At 59.1% G+C, this 19,629-nt stretch overlaps 2 protein-coding genes across 2 annotated transcripts in view; both read right to left on the bottom strand.

The window, feature by feature from the left end:
• PTTG1IP (PTTG1 interacting protein) overlaps positions 1 to 517 on the bottom strand; it is an 18,463-nt gene extending 17,946 nt beyond the window's left edge. Inside the window, exon 1 of the mRNA XM_027857415.1 lies at positions 385 to 517. Within this exon, the coding sequence (XP_027713216.1) occupies positions 385 to 502 (118 nt within the window). The 5' untranslated portion in view covers positions 503 to 517. The remainder of the gene's footprint in view (positions 1 to 384) is intronic.
• Positions 518 to 3,346: 2,829 nt separating this feature from the next.
• Positions 3,347 to 19,629, bottom strand: part of ITGB2 (integrin subunit beta 2) — a 26,198-nt gene continuing 9,915 nt past the window's right edge. The window contains exons 4-16 of the mRNA XM_027857466.1: positions 19,075 to 19,258; positions 17,858 to 18,028; positions 16,255 to 16,496; positions 14,678 to 14,833; positions 13,711 to 13,806; positions 12,062 to 12,151; positions 11,542 to 11,682; positions 9,793 to 9,980; positions 7,906 to 8,150; positions 6,981 to 7,200; positions 6,552 to 6,757; positions 6,051 to 6,217; positions 3,347 to 4,365 (exon numbers count right to left, since the gene is read on the bottom strand). Of these exons, the coding sequence (XP_027713267.1) occupies positions 4,303 to 4,365; positions 6,051 to 6,217; positions 6,552 to 6,757; positions 6,981 to 7,200; positions 7,906 to 8,150; positions 9,793 to 9,980; positions 11,542 to 11,682; positions 12,062 to 12,151; positions 13,711 to 13,806; positions 14,678 to 14,833; positions 16,255 to 16,496; positions 17,858 to 18,028; positions 19,075 to 19,258 (2,169 nt within the window). The 3' untranslated portion in view covers positions 3,347 to 4,302. The remainder of the gene's footprint in view (positions 4,366 to 6,050; positions 6,218 to 6,551; positions 6,758 to 6,980; positions 7,201 to 7,905; positions 8,151 to 9,792; positions 9,981 to 11,541; positions 11,683 to 12,061; positions 12,152 to 13,710; positions 13,807 to 14,677; positions 14,834 to 16,254; positions 16,497 to 17,857; positions 18,029 to 19,074; positions 19,259 to 19,629) is intronic.

The following is a 19,629-nucleotide window of genomic DNA, read 5'->3' on the forward strand; positions in this document are numbered from 1 at the left end:
AAGGACCCCCAGAAGCACTGGCAGGTAAGGGAGGGGCACAAGGACCCCCAGAAGCACCCACGTACCCGCCCACTCCTCCCCTGGGTCCTTACTCGCAGACTCGGGGCATCCCTAAAGTCTCCGTATAACTTCCGCTTCAACACCCCCAAAATCGAGGAATGACGTGGGGGGGGGGAGGAGGGGCGACAACAACCAGGGGAAGAAGCCCTGGGGAGCGGGGGAGGGGGAGCAGTGTGCCCCGGAAGAGCCGCCGGCTTCCCCTCCCTTCCTCCCTCGCGCAGGCGCAGTGGGCTCGCCTCCCGCCCCCAGGCCCCTCCGTCGCGCAGGCGCAGTGGGCTTGCCTGCCGCTTCCCTCTCCCCTCCCCCCACGGAGCGCCCTCTTACCAGCGGCCGCGCTCTGGGCGGACACGGCCGGCCCGGACTGAGGCAGGAGCAGCGGCAGCAGCAGCAGCAGCAGCAGCGGCCCGAGCAGTGCGGCCGGAGCCGGGCCCCGGGGCTCCATGAGCAGGCGCTCTGCGGCCTCCGCCGCTCACGGACGCGGACAAAGACGGGGCCACAGGCGGACGCGGAGCCTTCTCGCCCCCGGCTGAGCCAATCTCAGCTCGCGACTGGGCAGGCGTGGGGCGGGGCCGTAGGCGGGGCCTGCGGGGGCGTCACCGCGCAGGCGCCAAACGCTCTCCCGAGAGGGAGGGGGGGGGGAAAGGGAGGGGGGGGGGAAAGGGAGGGGGGGGGGGAAGGGGGGGGGGGGGGGGAAGGGGGGGGGGGCGGTGTTTGCTCGGCTGGACCCTGAGCCCATTGTGTGGAGGGGGAGGCTGAGGCATCACGCGGGAGCGGGCGGGGAGTCATCTGACCCCCGGAAGGGCCCTCCAGCCTCCTAGCCTCGGACCCAGCCGTGACCCCCTTTCAGAACCGACCCCTCTCTCCTCCCCAGTCTCAGAAAGCCTGGGGCTGCCGCTTGAATACCGCCAGGGACAGGAGTCTCACTGCTCGCCGGGGTTCATAGGCCCAGAGCTAGCGGGGACCTGAGGGCTCCAGGAAGGGGAGGGGACCCCCACCCTGGCCAGCATTCAGGTGGTGGTGGGCAGGAGGCCTCTCCCAGCCTCGGTTTCCTTGTTTATAAAACGGGGATCATTCCATTGCCCTTGGTATCCTCTGGCCAGGAGGCCCGGCCTCCCTCCCCTGGAGCTCCTGGGGCCCCTCTGGAGGAGGAGTCCTAAGACTTGGCCGGGTCACACAACTCAGCTGAAGGTGCCTGCCATCCCACTCTGGTTTATTTTCCTCACAAACCTAAGTGTCCCCGAGTTCAGTTACTTGGATTCCGCTTTAGTGAGGTTTTCCTTCTGGCCTCCCCCCAGTGGTCTCTCTGAGCCTCTGGGCTGACAACGGGGCATTGGGAACTGACTTTGAACGCTGTGTTTTCCTCTTGTGCTTACTGAGCCATTTTCTTAAATATTTCAAGGTGGAGATAAGCTCGAAAGAGATAAGATTTCTTACCTTTTGAGGGGGTGGAGATAAGCATTTAGGCTCCAGAAGGAAAGGTCCCTAAGGTGAGAGAAAGTTCGGACCTGGCTTTTTAGACCAGGCCTCAGCACCCCCAGGAGGGGAGACTTGGCAGGGCGGTTGGTCTGGGCCACAGGAGCACATTCACTGGCGCCATGTGGGAAGGACGCCCGAGGGCCTTGGCCGGGAAGGAGTGGGTTGGTCTCAGGGAGTGAGCCAGGGCTCTGGGGCTTCCCTTTCCCATCACTCCCAGATGCTGCTCTGGGAGGCACCCCCCTGCTTCCAGGCAGAGCCCTGGAGCTTGTGGGGGGCACTTCCTCCCAGCCCAGGGTGCCCAGGAGGAGTCCTCAGATCCCAGGCCTCAGGAAGTGTCCCTCCAGGTGAGGACACCATTGACTCCAAGGTTTGGGGTACTTCAGGACTGGAAGGGCCCATCTGATGATAGGGGTGGGAAAACTGAGGTCCAGAGTGCTGTCCCCGTGGGGCCCGAGATTCCAGCCAAGGCTTCATCATCACCACCACGCCCAGCCTCCTCGCCTCCCACCTTCCCTGGTCACCTCGCTCCCAGGTGTCATACCCTGTTAGATGGGATGCCCCCCCTCCCCAGCAGCCTCAGCAGATTTGCCCTGGCCTGGGCAAAACAGGCTCAATGTGGCGTGACCTGAAGTACGATCTGCTCAGGCTGCTGGGGAGGCCTGCAGACTGGGCAGGATGAGGGCAGGAACAGAGCAGAGACATTCCATGGCTCCTAGGCCGGGAAGGGGATTGCTTCGATCTGGGGAGCGAGTGGAGAGATCGAGGGGGAGTGAGCGTGGCCTTCTTCCATCAGGCCCAGAGGTGGCAGCAGGCCATGGCTGGCTCCAGAGCTGCCCCCCAGCTCCCCCTGCATCCAGGATGTCCGTGAATTAGAGGCTGGGAGGCCCCTTCCTAGTGCCCACTTTAAAGTCTAGGCCCAACACTGGCTTGGTCAGCCCCGTTCATGGCATGCCAGTTCTTTCCTGAGCCTCGGCCCTGTTCTAAACAGGGTCAGAGAGGGTGGGGTGGGGGTATGAGGACAGCCCAGACCTCCAGAACTGACCCTCAGCAGATCATCTCTACCTCTTCCCCATCTCCCTCTCTGGGACCTGATCAGTGTGAGTGACTGGCCCCAGGGCCTGGAGAATCATGAGTGCACTCCATGCCCGGGTGTGTGCCCTTGGGTGCAAACCCCCCCCCCACCAAGACCCATGAGAGACTCGTAATAGACCCAAGTGGCCAGTGAGACAGACTTTGGGAAGCAAAATAACCAAGGTGTGTGCCCAATGCAGGCACCCGGGAGCACGGGGTTGGGTCAGGTCCCTGCCCTGTGGCCCCTTTTCAAGGAGAGAAGCCCTTTTCTAGTCAAGCTGCAGAAGGGTCAGAGCTGTGGGAGCCCAGAGCGACCTTGGGCAGAGGCGCTGCTGAGTATGCGCAGGCATCCTGTGCTGGCTCATTCCCATCGCCACTCGCTTGGTTTCAACCTGTTCTAACCCTGAATTCAGAGAAGACGGTGGACATGGGAAGCTCCTGGTTTACTGACGGATCACATGCTTTGTCAGTTCTAGGGCTGGCCAAATGTCCCCGCCAGAGGAAGGCCCCAGGACAAGAGGGAGTGGCCAGGCAGCCCAGGGGCCCTCTCCTCAGGAGCACAGGAACCTGTGACTGGGACCAGTCCTGGAAGAGAAAGAGAAAAGTCTCTTCTCTGGAAAAGGGTCTGTCTGAGATCAGAGGAGGTGGGCTGTAATAATAGTTAGTGCTTAGTGGGATGGAGCGTGTATTTCTTTAAACTTTGCTCTCAAAAGTATGGGATTTTGTTTGCAAAAAGAAATCAGAGACCAATCTGCTGGCATTTTAATAAAAGTTAAAAAAACAAACCAGAAGCACAATGAACTCTATTCAGGGTGTCCTTGTTTTGGCTCGGGTCCTTGCTTTGTGGGGAGAGGGGAGGACCCAGCCAGTCAGTATCTGCTACCAAACCACCGAGCCAGATTCCAGACGTGGAGCCTAATAAGACGTGGGTCGTTTCTAGCCAAACCTCGCCTATAAAACCTACTTCAGTATGACGGATGCCCAATGGGGGAACGTCCTGGGGGTCTGTACTCTCCCACATACAGCTGCAACACGGTGACATCACCAACCGACCTTTTTCATCTCCTACAGATTTCAGGGTACAAGCCACTCATCCATCCACCCATCCACACATCTGTCTATTCATTTTTCAGCACGACTGCCTAGAACTTCTAGATCATTCTGTCACATATTTTCAAACTCCACACCAGGTTCAATCCCCCTTAATGTCAGTAGTAGGCCCCGAGTAGAAGATGCAGGTGAAAGCTGCCAGGGTGGACAGAGGGACCCCTGAACGTCCATCAGACATGTGGGTGATGCGGAAAGAGACAGAAAATACTCTCCTGGTTGGCAAGGTGGGCATGCAGGAGTCACGGGCGAGGAGGTCTGACCAAATAGAATATGAAGGGAGATTTTTTTTCCGCCTTCAGGATTGTCCAGCTCAGCGCTCAAGGCCTCAAGGAAGGTGGAAAAAATTCCTGCTAGAGACACTGGGCAGGTCCTTGAGCCAGGTCCGAATCTCACGAGGGTCCAAATGACAGAGTGGGAGCTGGAGTGGCCTCGGTGGCTGCTGTGAGAGGCGCCTTCCAGGCTCCAGCCCGAGGTCCAGCGGCCGGCCCCCCAGGGCCAGCAACAGCTCTCCTGGGCAGATGTGGCTGTTTCAGAAGGCGACTGGAGGAGGGCTCTTGACAGCTTTGCAGCAGGAATGGGGGCCACCTAGTTCTCAGCAAACTTGGGATTCATAACGGTCGTTGTGGCGCTCTTGAAAAGGGGGTTATCCTGGGAAGAGATGTAAACGGGGACTCGGTCAGGGCAGGCAAACAGCTCAGAAAACAGACTTGGCTGTAGCATGGCTGCCAGGAGAACAGATGCTGCTCTGGAGGAGGGTCAGGGCTCGTGGGGTGGAGAAGACCTTTCTCTCCCCTCCCACCTTCTTGCCAGAGCGGGGAGACCATGGGGATGAACCACTCCCATGATGGGGTGGTTAGTTTTCTGGGACGGGTTTTTTCCCTTCTCTTCGGGGGGATGGCTTGGGTGGGGGGAGGCCAAAGGCGGACTCTTCTGCCCCTGAATCGCAGCCCATCTCATCTCCTCCAGAGGCTTCCGATGTCTGTCTCCCCATGCCCCGACATCCCTTGCGATCGATCTCTTCTTACCCAGCAGCTACTGCTCGGCCAGCTACAAATGTGCCCGGCTCTCCCCCATCCCTCCTCGACCTCTCCTGCCTTCATAGACGAAGGCTGGTGGTTGGCTTTGACTTCCGGCATTTCCCATCCCCCTCACTTCTCACCCCCTCGCTACACTCTGGCTTCTGACCCTGTAATGGGGCTGAAACTCCCCCAGGGTACCAAGTATCTCGCCAGCTCAGTGCCTGGCTCTCGTCCTCCCTGACCACCCTGCAGCATCTGGCCCCGATGACCACTCCCAGTCCCCAGCTCCAGCCCACTCCCGGCCTTCGGTGACAGGCCTCGGATCCTTTGCTGCCTCACCCCCTGTCTCCTGTGGCAACACTGACAGGCCTTGCCCACGTTTAAGGCACGTTGGCTCTGCCTGGGCTCTCCTTAGCTCCTCATGGAGCACGCTGCCCATCTCCTGGGCACAAGGAGACACAGATCCTGTGTGGGCATGGCGGGTGTGGGTATCTGTTCAGCTGAACCAAGACTCTTTCCTTCCCAAAGAGGCAGATATTGGTTAAGGAACAAAACCCAAACTCAGTGCTGGTCTTGAGAGGCAGGCAGGCTCCCCCTGGGCGCCTCAGCTCTAAACTAGCCCTCGGGTCCACGGTGCTCCGTCCTCTCTCTCGGCAATCCAGGGTCACAGGTGCAGAGGGCGTTCTCCTCAACCCTTGCCTCTCCCCTCAGCACCTCCCATCCCTATCCCTTCCTCTCCATGCAGCACATAGCTGCTCTCCTCACTTGGAGCCAGCGGCCATCTGGCTCCAATCCGTGTCTCCATCTGCCACGGAGCAACCCAAGCCCCTTTTCTGGAAGCCCAGGTCACTTTCCTGCTCAGATTTAGGGCCCTTGATGACCCAACCTCTACACCGCCATACTGTGTTCTGACCTGCCAAACCTGCTCTTCTCTGAACTTGGCATTTCTCTCCGGTCTCCCTACCTTTGTACAGGCTGTGTCCCCTGCCCGGGATGTCCTAATGGCCCTTTCTTCCAGGTTCTGCCCAAGGGCCACCTCCTCCAGGGAAGCCTGCCTGGATCTCCCCCATTGGGGCTCTTTTCCTCTTCAGACTGTCTTGATCAGACTTTCTGCTCTGGGCGAGTGCTGTGGCCCCCAGCAACCTGTCGGCCTCTCTCTCAAGGTGGGGGGGGGTGTCTAGCACATAGTAGGTGCTTAAAGAGCTGCTTAGGAAACAGCACTGTACAGCAGGCCCAAGGCTCTAGCACTCTGGAATCTGACCTTTGAGGCTCCTACTAAGAGTTGGGGACTGGGCAGACGGGGCGGGCACTCACATTGTTCCACTGGGACTTGAGCTTCTCCTTCTCAAACCGCTTGTATTCGTGGAGGTCGCTGAAGTGCGTCAGGACCTTCCAGATGGCTAGCAGCAGCACCCCAATGAGCACGACTCCGGCCACGGTGCCCGCCACGATGGCGAGGACGTTGGGCCCTTCTATGCATTCTGTGGATCAGAAGTGCCAGGGGTGAGGACAGAGCGCGCCAAGAGGGAGTGGCCCCACGCCCCCTCCCCTCCTGTCTCCCATGCCACGGCTCTCCCTGGGGGTCCGGGGGGGCCGTTCTCTTGGGGATCCCTGGTTCTGTCCCTTGGCCGTGGTGAGCACGTTCTCAGGATAAAAGCATCTCTACGTGCTTTGGAAGAACGCCCTCACAGCCTTGGGGGTGGAAGGCACCTCAGAGGGCCCCTCAAATCCAGAGGCTTTCTCCGTGCCGGGGTGAGCCCCGCAGCCCTAGACCCTCAGGAAGGGCAGGGTGCCCCAGGAGGCCTCGGTCCTTGCCTCGCTTTTCCTCCACATAGATCTGGTACTTCTCGTGCCCGTCCAGTTGGTCCATGATATAGGTCATCCAGCAGCCGTCTGAGTCCTGCTCCTTGCACAACCAGGGGTCTTTGCCAGGAGCCAGGGACTGTATCACGCCAGAACACGCCACGCTGCAATTCTCGGCAAAGGGGCCCGTCTGGAATTTCATGCACTCGGCACACGAGCTAGAGAAAAGCACACGGACATTGTGGCGTGATGCCGGCCTGCATCGTCCGGCTGGGATGCGGCCGGGGACGGGCCACATGCTGCCCGCTGGGCAGGCCCACGGAGGAATGCCATCCCATCCAGGCTCAGGAGCCAGTGTGGCAAGGAGCCCCGGCTGGGATTTCCCGTCACGCAGTGATTCGCCCGGTCTCAGCCCCCCGCCCCTGCGCATCCTTCACTCACACATAGCGGCTGCAGGGGGATGGGCAGCCCGGGCACTTCTGGCACTGTGGGCGCTGGTAGCCCGGGTCACACTTGCACACGTTGCATTCACACTTGCCGCGGCCACTGCACTCAGCGTTGCGGGCGTTCAGGCAGCCCCGGGTGGACTTTTCACACTGGCACGCGCTCCCTTCGTATTTTTCCTCACATTTGCATTTCCCACAGTCACAGCTGCCCCGGACTGAAAGCCCAGACATGCCCAGGTCAGTGTCCCTGGCCCAACTCTGCCCATTTGAGGGAGAGGGGCAGAAATAAGCATTTAGCTAGCACCTACTGTGTGCAAAAGGCCTTCCCACAATCCATCAGCTCTCACTAATTTTGCCTGAGCTGAGAGCCAGACAGGTGGCTACTTACTGTAGAGATAGTAAGGGCCCCTTTCTCGAGGTGACTTTTAGCAGGAAGACTAAAGGAAGGAAGGGAGGGAGGAGGAGCAGGCGTCACTAAGCACCTACTAAGGTCAGGCATCAACTTTCTCACTTGGTCCTCACAACCACCCTGGGAGGTAAAAGCTGTTATTATCCCCATTTTACAGATGAGGAAACTGAGGCAAACAGGTTAAGGGACTTGCCCAGGGTCACCCGGCTAGTCCCTGTCTGAAGCTGGATTTGAACATAGGACTACCTTGGTCCAGGCCCAGCATGCTACCCACTGCACCTCCTGGCTGCCTCTAATAGATGAATACGTCTTAACCCTGGGAATCCTTTCTCCTCGGCACATAAGGGCAAGTTGCACATGTCAGGGATGGCTCAGAACCTGCCACGAACACATGGGGAACACCTTCAAACCTTGCTGAGGGCTCGGTTCTGTTTTCCTCTTATCTTTCCTCTCCCAAGAACAGTGCTATCAAGTCTACCAACCATGCACCGGCAGACGCGTGGGGCCTCACCTGAGCCCCCGCAGAGCTGGCTTTCGTAGCGCTCACAGTTGACGTTGTCACACTCGCAGTATTTGCCGTAGATCAATTTATTGGGGATGTCGCTGATGTGGCAGGTGCACAAGCCGCAGATGCAGTCCCCCAACCCCGAGCACAGGACCGAGCTGTTGTCCTTCCGGCAGTTCCCCTCCAGCTCCTGGCTGCTCTTGCCGTGGGTCTGGCACTCACAGGTCTTGCCAATGTGACCCGGGTCACATCTAGGGGAGGGGAAAGGCACAGCTGAGAGGCCGGCTAGACAGGAGCTTGGGGGTCACCGGCTCCGGCCCCCTTCTAGGGCAGAGTCCTGGGTCAGCCAGGGAGCCGGGGCCGGGGCCTGCGGCTCAGTCTCCCCCTCCCCCGCCCCCGTTCAGCCCCAGTGGACACTCCCTGACCTTCCTGTCTGTGACAAGGTGAACCTGCCAGGACCCCTTCCCAGGAGCCCCTCGGTGTTCCTGAAGTCCTCTGCACACCTCACTCGCCATCCAAACTGGCCTCTTTGCTGTTGCCCACACCATCTCTGGCCTCTGCCTTTTATGGTCTCTTCTCATGCCCGGATTGCCCTCTCTCCGTTTGCTTTAAGACTCAACTCCAGGGCTTCCCTCTTCGACATGAGGACTCCCCTGCCCGGTGGCTGTCCGCAGGCCGGGGGCCCCCTGGGCATTTCCTTGGGATTGGGGCGTTCTCTCTCTCTCAGGCCTTCTGCTTCACAAGGCCAGGGCTGGGCAGGGGACTGGGCGTCCACCACCAACAGCCTCATCACTGCTGTGTGTCCCGCCCCATCTCCCCATCTCCTTTATTCAGGCTAGGACCGAGAAGGAGGCGTTAGGAGGTCCCTGTCCGAGAAGCAGCACTCACGTGCTCATCACCCACGGCCAGGCTACTTTTACCTCTCTTCTCTGGTACTCTGCCCTCTGCCTCATCTCCCCTCTCTCTGTGTGTCTCTGCCTGCCCGTCTCTCTGCCTGTCTCTCTGTCTCTGTCCATCTCTGCCCGTCTCTGCCTACCTGCCTGTCTCTCTGCCTGCCCATCTGTCGGCATGTCTGTCTGTCTGCCTCTCCGTCTGTTTCCTTACTCGCCAGCTCCTCTGTCACACCCTGCCTGGCGTCAGACTGACCCGGCGAGCTCAGGCCAGCGACTGCTGTGGTGAAGCTTTTCTGGGCCTAGGGCCCAGCAGAGTCATTCAGACTCAGAGGTAGGAGGGGCCCTCAAGGCTGTCAGAGGGTGCAGAGGCCCAAGGTCCCACAGCTTTTAATGACCAGGCCTGGAACTGAAGCCCTGAAGGCGGCACACGGCACCCCACCCCCACGGAAGAACATTCGAAGCTGTGCGGTGATGGTAAGGAGGGCTCCGTCACGGCAGGGATGCCGAGAGAAGCTGCGGGACGACCTCAGGCTGGGAGGGGAAGCCCTGAAAGTCTCCTCCAGTGAGAAGAGTCCCACTCCAGGACGGCGGGATCCTGCTGTCTGTCCTCACCAGGACGAGGGAGGACAGGCATTTCAACCTCGGCATGTGCGCCCTGTCATGGGATCCTGTGTGTGCACGCATGTGCACTGTCTGCATGCACGTGTATAAGCATGTGCATTGCGTGTGCATGTGTCTAGGTATCTAGAGGAGTGTTGTGTACAGCGCACGTGTGCACACATGCGTATATGTGCAAGTGCATGTGTGTGTGTATGGGTATGTGTGCGTGCATGCAGACGTGTGTGCGGTGCATTCACGCATGTGCAGTGTGTCTCAGTATGCATGTGGGCCTGTGTCTAGGCATCCACGTGTGCCGTGCTGCATGCGTGCACGTGTGTGCGCGTATCACGGGCTGCTCCGCAGAGCCCTGGCCCACACACACTGGCGCCCAGCTCCTCACCTGCAGATGCCACACTCCACGAAACCCTTGTTGTCACAATGCTGCCTGCTGAGCCTCTCCCCCTCACAGTCGCACTGGCAGAGCGGGAGCACCTGGACCATGACCGTGTCGGTGAAGCCAAGGGGCCGGATCGTGAAGGAGTGCTCCTTGATGCACTCGCTGGCCGTCACCTTCACCTGGAAGGTGATCTGAGAGAAGACCAAGGGTGGGGGGTGAGCCCCAAGCCTGAAGATGGATGGGGGTGGGGGGGCAGAGACCCCCTGGGGGGGAGTACAGAGACAGATGGGGCAGGGCCAGGGGAGCTCAGCAATGTGGCAGGAGGCCGGGTAGCCCAGAGACCCTTGAAGGAGAGCCTGAGGAAAGAAGCAGGGGAGGGCTCAGCCTCCTGGGCTTCCCAGCTGTGCAGGCCGGCCCGAGGCATGGCCAGGGAGACAGCCCTCTGGTCATTCACGTGCCTTCTCTCCCAGCCTGGCCTGAGCTGCCCTGGGGTGCACTGCGGGAGGTGGGGTACACCGTCTCTCTAACTGGGAGCAGATCCCCACTCTCTGCAGCATCTAGTTCACTCATCCATTTGTGTAAATTAAATTGAAAAGAAATGAAGGAGCATTTCGTTTCTCTCCCCCTTCCTCTTCCCTCAGTCGGGGGAGCCCACGCCTGCCTGCCTGCCTGCCTGCCGGTCATTGCTTATCTCTTTTTCCAAGGAACAGAACAAGACCCTGGAGCCAGTGTGCCCTCCCCTGCCCCCCATCTCAGCCAGCCCCTCCGGGCTTACCGGGAGGCAGCTGCTCCGGTGCTCAGGAGGCTGAAAGGAGCGGCCACCTCAGAAGAGATGGGAAAACCCGGGCTGCCTCCCCACACACCTGCCTGGAGGCAGAGCATTCCCCCTCACCCCACTGCAGGACTGCTCAGAACCCAGCCAGAGTCCCCGGGGACAGGAAAAGGGAGGCTTGGGGAGGGCAAAGGAGTCCCCTCGCCAACGTGACAGGCCGAGATCTGTGGCCTTGGGGGCTCAGCACCCAGAGAGAGGAAGGGTGGAGGACCACCCCAGAAAGCCGACTTGGGGGTCAGCTGGGTCTAGCAAAGCTCTTTGCAGGTTCTGAAGTTCAGAACAAAATGGAAATTTAAAAGAAAGAGAAAGGTGGGCTCAGAGGGGTCACGTGGCTGGGATTAAGCTAGTCTGCTTAGCCCCAGAGGGCAGACCCAGCCAGGAGGCACCGAGGTCAGGAAAAGGCCTAAGGGGGAGAGCTGCCCATAAGCGGTGGGAGGCCTGCTTCCTCAGAGGCCTTCATGTCAAGGCTGGTGACCATGGGGGGGGGGGGCGGTAGACAAGAGGCAACCTGGAGCTGGGCCTGGGGTCAGGAAGACCTGGGACCGGGGTGAGGCACTTAACCTCTCTGCCTCAGTCTCCCAAACTGCACCACGGGGACACAGACAGCATCGAATTCCCGACGCTGCGGCGAGGACCCAACGAGATCACCATGGCACAGACGAAGGGCTCTAGAAACGCTGGCTATCACTAAATTATCACCTCTGAGGTCTCGGGAGTTGGGGAAATGTGTCCACAAGAGACAGTCATTTTCCAGGGGCCGGGAGACCCCCTCACTCCCCCAGTTTTGCCCCTGGTATGTCTGTCCAAGAGAAGAGTTGTGGCTCCTCGTCCTCCCCCAATCTGTCCCAGAGATGGTGTGGCATTTCCCGCGGTTCCCATGCTGCAGGAACACAGGACAAGGCACAGTCGGGGCTTCTTACCGGCACGTTGATCTGAACTCCGTCACAATCTCCTTTGGGCTGGTCCACACTTGACTGGCCATTGCTGCAGAAGGAGTCATAGGTGACCTTCAGAGTGTCTGGGACGATGCTGTGATCCACAAAGACTCTAGAGGACAATTTCTGGGGGCAGAGAAGGAACCATCAGCGGGGCAGCCTGGCCGAGGCCCTGCACTCTGGCGCTGAGGCAGTGGGGCTGTGGACTCCCCTCCAGTCTGATGTTCCGGGAAGCCCTCCTCACACCCCCCTAGGGGTCACTCACTATCACCCTCTGCTAGCCAAGGGGCTCCTGGGGATTCCCGACCCTGGGTTTAGGCTGGCCTGCCACCCGGTCACCTCTAGTGGCATGGCTGGGGCTCCCAAGTGGCCTTCCTTGCTGGTTACTGTGGAGGGACGCTTTGTGGGGACAGAGAGGAAAGGGAGCAGTGCATGGGAGCTAAGCTGTCCCACTGGGGCTCTGTGTGACCCTAAATGACACCATGCCAGCAGCAGGCCGACTTACGTTGTAAGCATTCTTAATAAGCTGGACCACGTTACTGGAGTCGTCGGACAGCTCCCCAACAGCTGACTTGGGAATGATCTCTGTGAGTTTCTGTCAATTAAGGAAAGGAACATGTGACCCGGTGGAGTCAGTGACGTCCCAGCCCCCCCAGGGCTTGCCCCCCCCATCTGCCCACACCCCAGGACCTTGGGAGCACATGGGCCAGCCAGGGGTCATGCACCCACACACTGGAGCAGCCACCCTGCCTACATCCGACCCCCAGCACACCGCAGAGGCTTCATAAATGCTGACTGCACTACGGAAGCTGGCCTGCCCACCCTGTCCGGGGCCCTTTGCCAGCTCCCACCATGGCTGGTAGAGCGAGCTGCCCACTGCAGGCTCCTTGCACCCCGGCACACTGGAAAGAGCCCCGACTCTAGAAACAAGCCCTGCGCCCTCGGGCAAGTTCATCCCCCTGAGTCCTGGGGCCTCAGTCCCCTCCTCTGTGAAGTGAGGCTGTCAGACTGGGCCTGTTCCTCCCTAAGCCAGCCCCTGAATAATGCTGCAGCCCCTCCCAGGACTGGCCCTGGGGCCCTGCTCTCTCTGAGCTCCTCTCTGGGAAGGGGCTCCACCCTGCCCAATGGAATGATGGGGGATGCTGGAGCACATTCGGACATCCCCTCCACCCCACGGACTGCTCTTTGGCAGCGAGGGGCTTGCTCTGAGCCTCAGTTTCCTCATTTGTACAATATGGGGCTGGGATGAGAGGCCGCCGGTGGGGCAGCAGAGAGATGGTGTCCCGGGCTTGAGACCCAACTTCAAATCCTGCCTCAGACATTCACCAGCCTCAGTTTCCTCATCTATGAGATAATGAGGTTCCTGCTCTCAATTCATGGTCCTCTAACTCTCAGGTCCCTGAAGATGCTCAGTTTTAGGACTTGGAGTCCAAGCCAGACTCTGACCCTAAATGTGCCTCTCCTGTCCAGAAGCCGAGCCCATCTCTAGCCCACTGAGGGCCTCTGGAGGTTGGGATGCAGCCAGAGGAAACCAGGGTTAGTGGCTGGCAGCCCCTCCCCTCACACCCCCTCCCCTCACAGTTCACTCTCCTCACACCCCCTCCCCACACAGCCCACTTTTTCCCCTCTCCTCACACCCCCTCCTCACAGCCCACACACCCCCTCCCCACACAGCCCAGAGCCCCACCCCTCACAGCCCCTCCCCTCGCAGCTCACTCCCCTCACACATCCCCCACAACCCTCAGCCAGCCCAGCTCGGACTCAGTTGGGACACTGGGCTGTTTCCCGTCTTTGTTGGGTTGAAAGGGCAAAGGCTGTATATGGGAAGGATTTTGTCCACACGGCGGCAGTGAGAACTAAAGCCCCTGAAGGATCCCGGAGTGTGGGGGAAGCCCTCCTGAAGGGTGGCCAACAGAATGGGGGCCTGTCAAATTAACCCTAACAGTCGTGGTCTTCGCAGAGGCTGTGCCTCCCAAAGCACTCGGTGTATTTTTGTGTGGTCTTCACAACAACCCTGGGAGCTAGAGTTATCACCCCATGTCACAGATGAGCAAACTGAGGCAGAGGGCAAGTGACTTTTCCAGGGTCACCAAACTTGGAGTGTCCAAGGCAGGACTGGTACCAGGGTCTTCCTATCCCAGCCCCTCGACTTACTTCATATGTGGAGACCATTTTTTTGGTCACAGCAAAGATGGGCTGGATGTTGTTCTCAGCTAGTTTCTGTGCCAGCTGTCCCACGGAGGGGTAGTCCTAGAGAGAGACAGAGACAGAGAGGGAGAAGGAGGGAGCACGCACAATAAGCATCGAAATGAGCTTGTTGGGCGCCTGCCCAGACCCTCAGCCCTCAGCTTTCTCCTGGGAGATGCCGGACTATGATGACTCTCTGGCCGTGGCTAGGGCCCACACCCAACACTCCCTGAGCCCAGGAGCTCACTGGCCTCCTTTCCCAAGAAGAGAGGCCCCATGGGGCCTGTGTGGGACCTGCTCCCTGGCAACAGTGGCCTGTCCCCTTCAGCAGCTGCCCGGGACAGTGGGAGGGTCATGCAGCCAGCAGAATCAGAGGCAGGACTCAAGCCCAATGCCAAGGGCCCACATCTTCATGGCTGGGCAAATGAACATTAACACAGCTGTGGGCACAAGGCCTCTTCTTTTTTTCCTGTCCCTTTCTGTTTTTGTCCTGGTGGCGGATGGACGGACAAGATTCACAACTCTATTTTCATTAGCCTCTAACTGAAATTTGGCATTTCCTTGAATTAAGAATGTTAAAAACTCTGTGTTTCTGCAATGGGCTCTACAGGACCCCAAGGAAGGTGGGGAGCCCTGGGGTCATGGGCCCAGCATATGGGAGCAGAGCCTGTTTCCTCCCTGCCCCGGCCCTTGCCCCAAGACTCTGCCCCATAGGCCTTTCTCAGCTAGACAGCTCGAGGCCAGCCAGAGCTCCAGAAAACTGGTCAGTTCTAGACTGGCCCTTGACCGCACTCATTTCTCCTGGAATCTTCCCTTCCCTCCTCTAGGCCATATTCCAAGATGGCACCGTCAGATGTTGCTGCTGTCCTCAGTGCACGGCCCAGGAGCTTCGCAGGAGAGAGCGGGGCTGGGGCAGGGGCTTCAAGGCACTTACAAACTTGTTGCTGTCCTGGTACAAGTTGTCCTTCAGGTGACAGCGTCCATCATTCGGGGTGAGGATGGCGCCAAGTTTGCCGTCTCCCGCAAAATGGAAGCCGTCGTCAGTGGTGTATACCAGCAGACGAGTCACGTTGCGCCAGCCAATTTCATCCTGAAAAGCGCAAGGCCGTGATTTTCTGGCTGATGGACCCCTGGCGCACTTCCGCTACCAGACCAGTTGGCCCCAAAGAGCAGATGGTCAGCATGAAGGCAACTTGGGCGTTTGAGGCCCCACACGGCCTGTGAGGCCCATAGGGAGCCAGTGTGGTAAAGACTCTTCTGGTCCCTCCGAACACCCCTGCTCCCTCCCTCTTGGTTATTTCCTGTTTCTCCTGTCTAAGCTTGCTTGTTTGCTTGTATCCCACTAGATCGGAAGCTCCTTGAGGGCAGGGGCATCTTTTGCCTCTTTCTATATCCCCAGTGCTTCGTACAGTGCCTGGCACATAGTAGGTGCTTAATAAATGCTTATGGACTGAAGGTCCAGGTGGAAAGGAGATGGAAACTGATGGCAGAGTAGGGCTTATGCACTGTCAGTGTGCTTTGACTGGCCCCTCCAGCCCTGCAGCACTGGGTCACCTTGCCTGGAGGTGCTGGGGACCTGCCCGAGAGCCCTCTGGCCCATACTTTCTGGAAAGGGAAGTGCAGTGCCCACCTCTGGCCCACGTGTACAGGTACTTGGGGAGAGCCCATCCGTAGTCCCAAGGTTGGATAGGAAGAGTCAACAGGGAGAAGGGGGGATGGGAGCAAGTAAGAGATGGAGCTGGATCTTCAAGCCCAGGGGATGGCGAGGCGTGTGGGAAAGGTGGGTGACTGAAGGGAGGGGTGGCAGCCAGCCATGGTGCCGGGGGACCCAGCCAGTCTATCCGCCAGTGGACCAGTGCAAGTCTGAGGGCTGATCCCCGGGGACCCAGAGCATGGTATCTTGTCAGAGAAGTCATTCATTCTTAACTTGGGGTTGTATGTGGCCTGCAGGCACAGAGCGCAGGAGATGAGGGAGCCCATGGCGTCCAGGGGCACAGGACAGAAGGGAGGGAGCATTGCCATCCCCAGAGCAGCAGCAGGGGAGAGGCAGCCAGGAACTGCCAGGGTAGGCAGGGAGACAGGCACTGCCCCCTCCCTCATTTTGCAAATGAGGAAACTGAGGCCCTGGAAGGGACCTAGGTCCACATCCTCACTGTGTGACCTGGTGAGTCACCAGGGTCACAATGCTGGCACTGGACTAGACATGCCCCAAAGGCCTGCCCGTGCCGCCGACACCCCATGCTTGGGCCCTGGTGTCTGGCCGGGTCAGGACCTCCACCACCGCCCACGTCCTGTCCCTCAGACAAAAGCCTTCGCCTGCCCCTGAGTGCGTGAGGGGCCAGTGGGGCCTTTGGCCATCAGAAGGTTCTGCTCCTTCCCACCTTTCTGCCCACCTCTGGGGGGGGGAGCCTGACGGCAGAGGGCAGCGTTCCCAGGGCCATGCTCGGCACCTGCCACTGGAGCCCAGCAGGGAGGGATGGTCCAGGTGAGTGGGCCCCAGGCCATACTTACCTGGCAAACAGCCACCTGCATCATGGCATCCAGCCCCCCCTCAGGGGCGTCCAGGTTTCCAGAAATGAGCTGCTTCCCGACCTCACTCTGAAACTGGTTGGAGTTATCAGTGAGCTTCAGCACGTGCTTGAAGGCGAAGGGGGGCTGGCACTGGGTGTCCTTGGTTGGGCAGGGGTGCTTCAGCTTCTCCGGGTGGGTATTGACGAAAGGCAGCACTGTCTTGTCCACAAAGGAGCCAAACCCTGCAGGGAAGCAGAGAGCAAGGTGACAGATGGACGTCGCCCTGGGCCAAGGCACAGCTGGGCGTGCAGGGGCCTGGCGGAACACAGACCAGCTGCTGCTGCACCAGAGCTCACAGACAACCGCCAAACGGCCCCTGCCCTCAGGGAGCCTACATTTCACCAGATGCGACAATGTACATGCAGTATGATCTGAGGGGGAATCAGGAAAGGCTTCATGGAGGAGAGGTGCCCAATTGGACCTCAGAGGAAGCTCTCGCTTCTAAGCCTGTGGGATCAGAAAGAGGCCTGGGAAAGGGCGCAAAGGGGGGACACTAGAAGCAAGCAGCCTTTGGCAGCCGGGCTGGTGAGGCCCATGGGTACCTCAGAGCTGGGTGCTGAAGGCATAAAAAGACGCACAGTACTGCCAACAAACCGGTTATGTTGAGGTCTGGTTTTAAAAGCTTAACCCAAGTTCTGGTTCATGGAGCCTAGCTCTAGAGAACGGCTGTCTGGCTGGAGGGAGGGCAGCACCCATGCCCTCTGGCTGGAGGGTGGGCCCGTGTGTAAAGGACACATGTAAGTGTCAGCATGACTGGTGTGGACAAGCTGCTGCTAGTACCTGTGAAGGGAGTGTCGTCGCTGAGGAGTTCACAGAGTTAGTAACTATGCACGTTAGGATGACAGAGTCCTACCAAAGGTTCTTCATCCTGGTCATAAATAGCCTCCCTGACCTTGGCACCTGCAGCCACGTGAGTCCTTCTTTTCAAGGGCTCTGGAGACTTCAGGAAGTGCAGGGAAAGAAATGCCCTCGGTCCTTGCTGTCCTCAGTGGCCTGGAGTCTGGCCAGGAGTCAGCCTCGTCTGCGGTTCTGTGGGGCATGGCCTGAGCCTGGAAGACTAGGAGATCCCCAGAAGGGAAGGCACAAGGCCACTCAGAGAGGGACAAGAGCCGGACTCAGAGAGGACGAGGGACTGAGCCAGCTGGCACCTCTGGGGAGGGTAAGAGTGGTGGATGGCCCTGGATTCAAATTCCACCTCAAAAACTCATCAGCTGGCGTGACCCTGGGCAAGTCACATTACCCCCTATGCCTCAGTCTCCTCATCTGTAAAACAAGGGGGATGGACTTGATCTCCTTTAGCATCCTTTTGAGCTCAAAATCACCGAACCAGTAACGATCCTGTAAGCCCTGCCCCTGGGGCTGGGGCTCCGTGTGTTGACATCCTGGGACCACCGTGGCCAGCAGAGGGGAGACACACGGGGGGGAGGGGGCAGCGACAGGCCAAGCAAGCAGCCGGGAAGGACCCCCGGGGGGGGCAGCGACGGGCCAGCTGCGAAGGACCCCAGCTGGACAGCTCCTCCCACTGCCCTGGGCAGAGATGTACCTATGCGGCCAGACTCGGTGATCTCATTCAGTGCCCGAAGCAGGTCACCCCCCAGCTTCTTCACGTTGATCAAGTCATCGTACATAGAATAGGACAGGTCCATGAGGTAGTACAAGTCGATAGGGTAGCCCTTGGCCCGCCTGAAGGTGAGGTTGAATGCTGCCGTCTGACCTACCGGGGAAGACAAGCAGGGGATTGGTTGTGCCAGGCCTCCTTGGAGGACGGTCATCGCAGAGCCACGGCCAGCCCGGCCACCACTGCGAGGCGTGCCCCACAGCTCACAACTCCCTGGGCTCTCCTCTACAAATGAGCATGGCTGCTCTGCTGAGGGCACCTCTCCCAGAGCCTGCCCTCGGCTTCCTCAGACCAGCTTGTCACACCCTGGCAGCCACGGAGGAAGACTTCTCTTCCCCCTTTTCTGGGCCTGCACTGCGCTGTCAGCAGCTGGGACTGAATCACAAAGGGCTAGGAGTGTGGGACCCCACATTCCAACCCAGGACTCTGTCTTCCAAGCCATGGTTTTGGACAAGCCATAGAAGAGTGAACCACCTTCCATCAAAAGCCACAGAGCCCTACAAGTCAGTCTGTCAATAAACATTTAGTAAACACCTACTATGTGCCAAGCACTGAGCTGATTCCCTCCCTCCTGTCTTTTTTTTTTTTTAAAGGCAATTGGGGTTAAGTGACTTGCCCAGGGTCACACAGCTAGTAGATGTCAAGTGTTTGGTCTGAGGCCGGATTTGAACTCAAGTCCTCCTGACTTCAGGGCCAGTGCTCTATCCACTACACCACCTAGCTGCCCCTCCTCTCTTCCTTCCTAAGAGCCTGGGATCTGGAGGCAAAAAAGGCCTCTGATGTTACTACCTGGGGAACCTTGGGCCAGGCTTTTCCCATCTCTGAGCCTCAGTTTCCTGATCTGTAAAATGAAGGACTAGACTAGATGGTTTCTGAGGCCCTGCCTACCTCTAGTTCCCTGACCCTTTGACCTTTAACCTTTCTTCAGTGCCTACTGAGTGCCAGACCTGGGGAAGATTTGGCATTTGGATAGAACACAGTTCTTGTCTAGAGCTCGGCCATTGTGGGTGATCAGGAACTTGCACCTGGCCTGCTCAGGGAGGTGACTGAGCCCTGGGCCCATGGGTGCCCGTGAGGGGGATCCTCGGAGGCCAAGGCCCCAGGAGGGAAACGCTGAAAGCCCCCCAAAGCCCTCGCCCCACCTGGCCGCAGCCGGAGCTGTATATTCTGAGGCGTCAGCTGGGATCTCTTGGTGCTAGGTGGGTCAGGTCTTGGGCTGACCACGCTGTGGGGATTCACTATGTCACTCTCCTGGCAGCCACGCTGCAGGAGCTGCTGTCTGGTGTCACAGCGAATGGAGTCGGGCTCTCCTCTTTCAGCAAAATTCTGGGGAAAGAAACCAAGGGACAGACCAGAGGGATGAGAAGGGAGAGATGCACTGACAATCCTGGGACACCAGCTGGGCCCAGCCAGGAGGAAGAAGTCTGTGGCAGGCAGGACCCGGGACCCCAGTGACTGGCACCAGGCAGCGGGGACATTGCTACTAACCCCCCCTCAGCCCCACCCCCCAACCAACCAACCAAAACCTGGAGCCCAAGAGAAGGGCCCAGAGCCTGGGGCAGGGGGCCGGACTGAAGCATTTAAGGCTGGCCCTCTGCGTCCAAGGCTGGCCCACCGTGTCCAAGACTGGCCCTCTGCGTTCAAGCCTGGCCCTTCTGTGCCTAAGACTGGCCCACCGTGTCCAAGGCTGGCCCTCT

This window comes from Vombatus ursinus, unplaced genomic scaffold (assembly GCF_900497805.2).
Source record: "Vombatus ursinus unplaced genomic scaffold, bare-nosed wombat genome assembly UNPS02012147.1, whole genome shotgun sequence".
NCBI lineage: Eukaryota > Metazoa > Chordata > Mammalia > Diprotodontia > Vombatidae > Vombatus > Vombatus ursinus.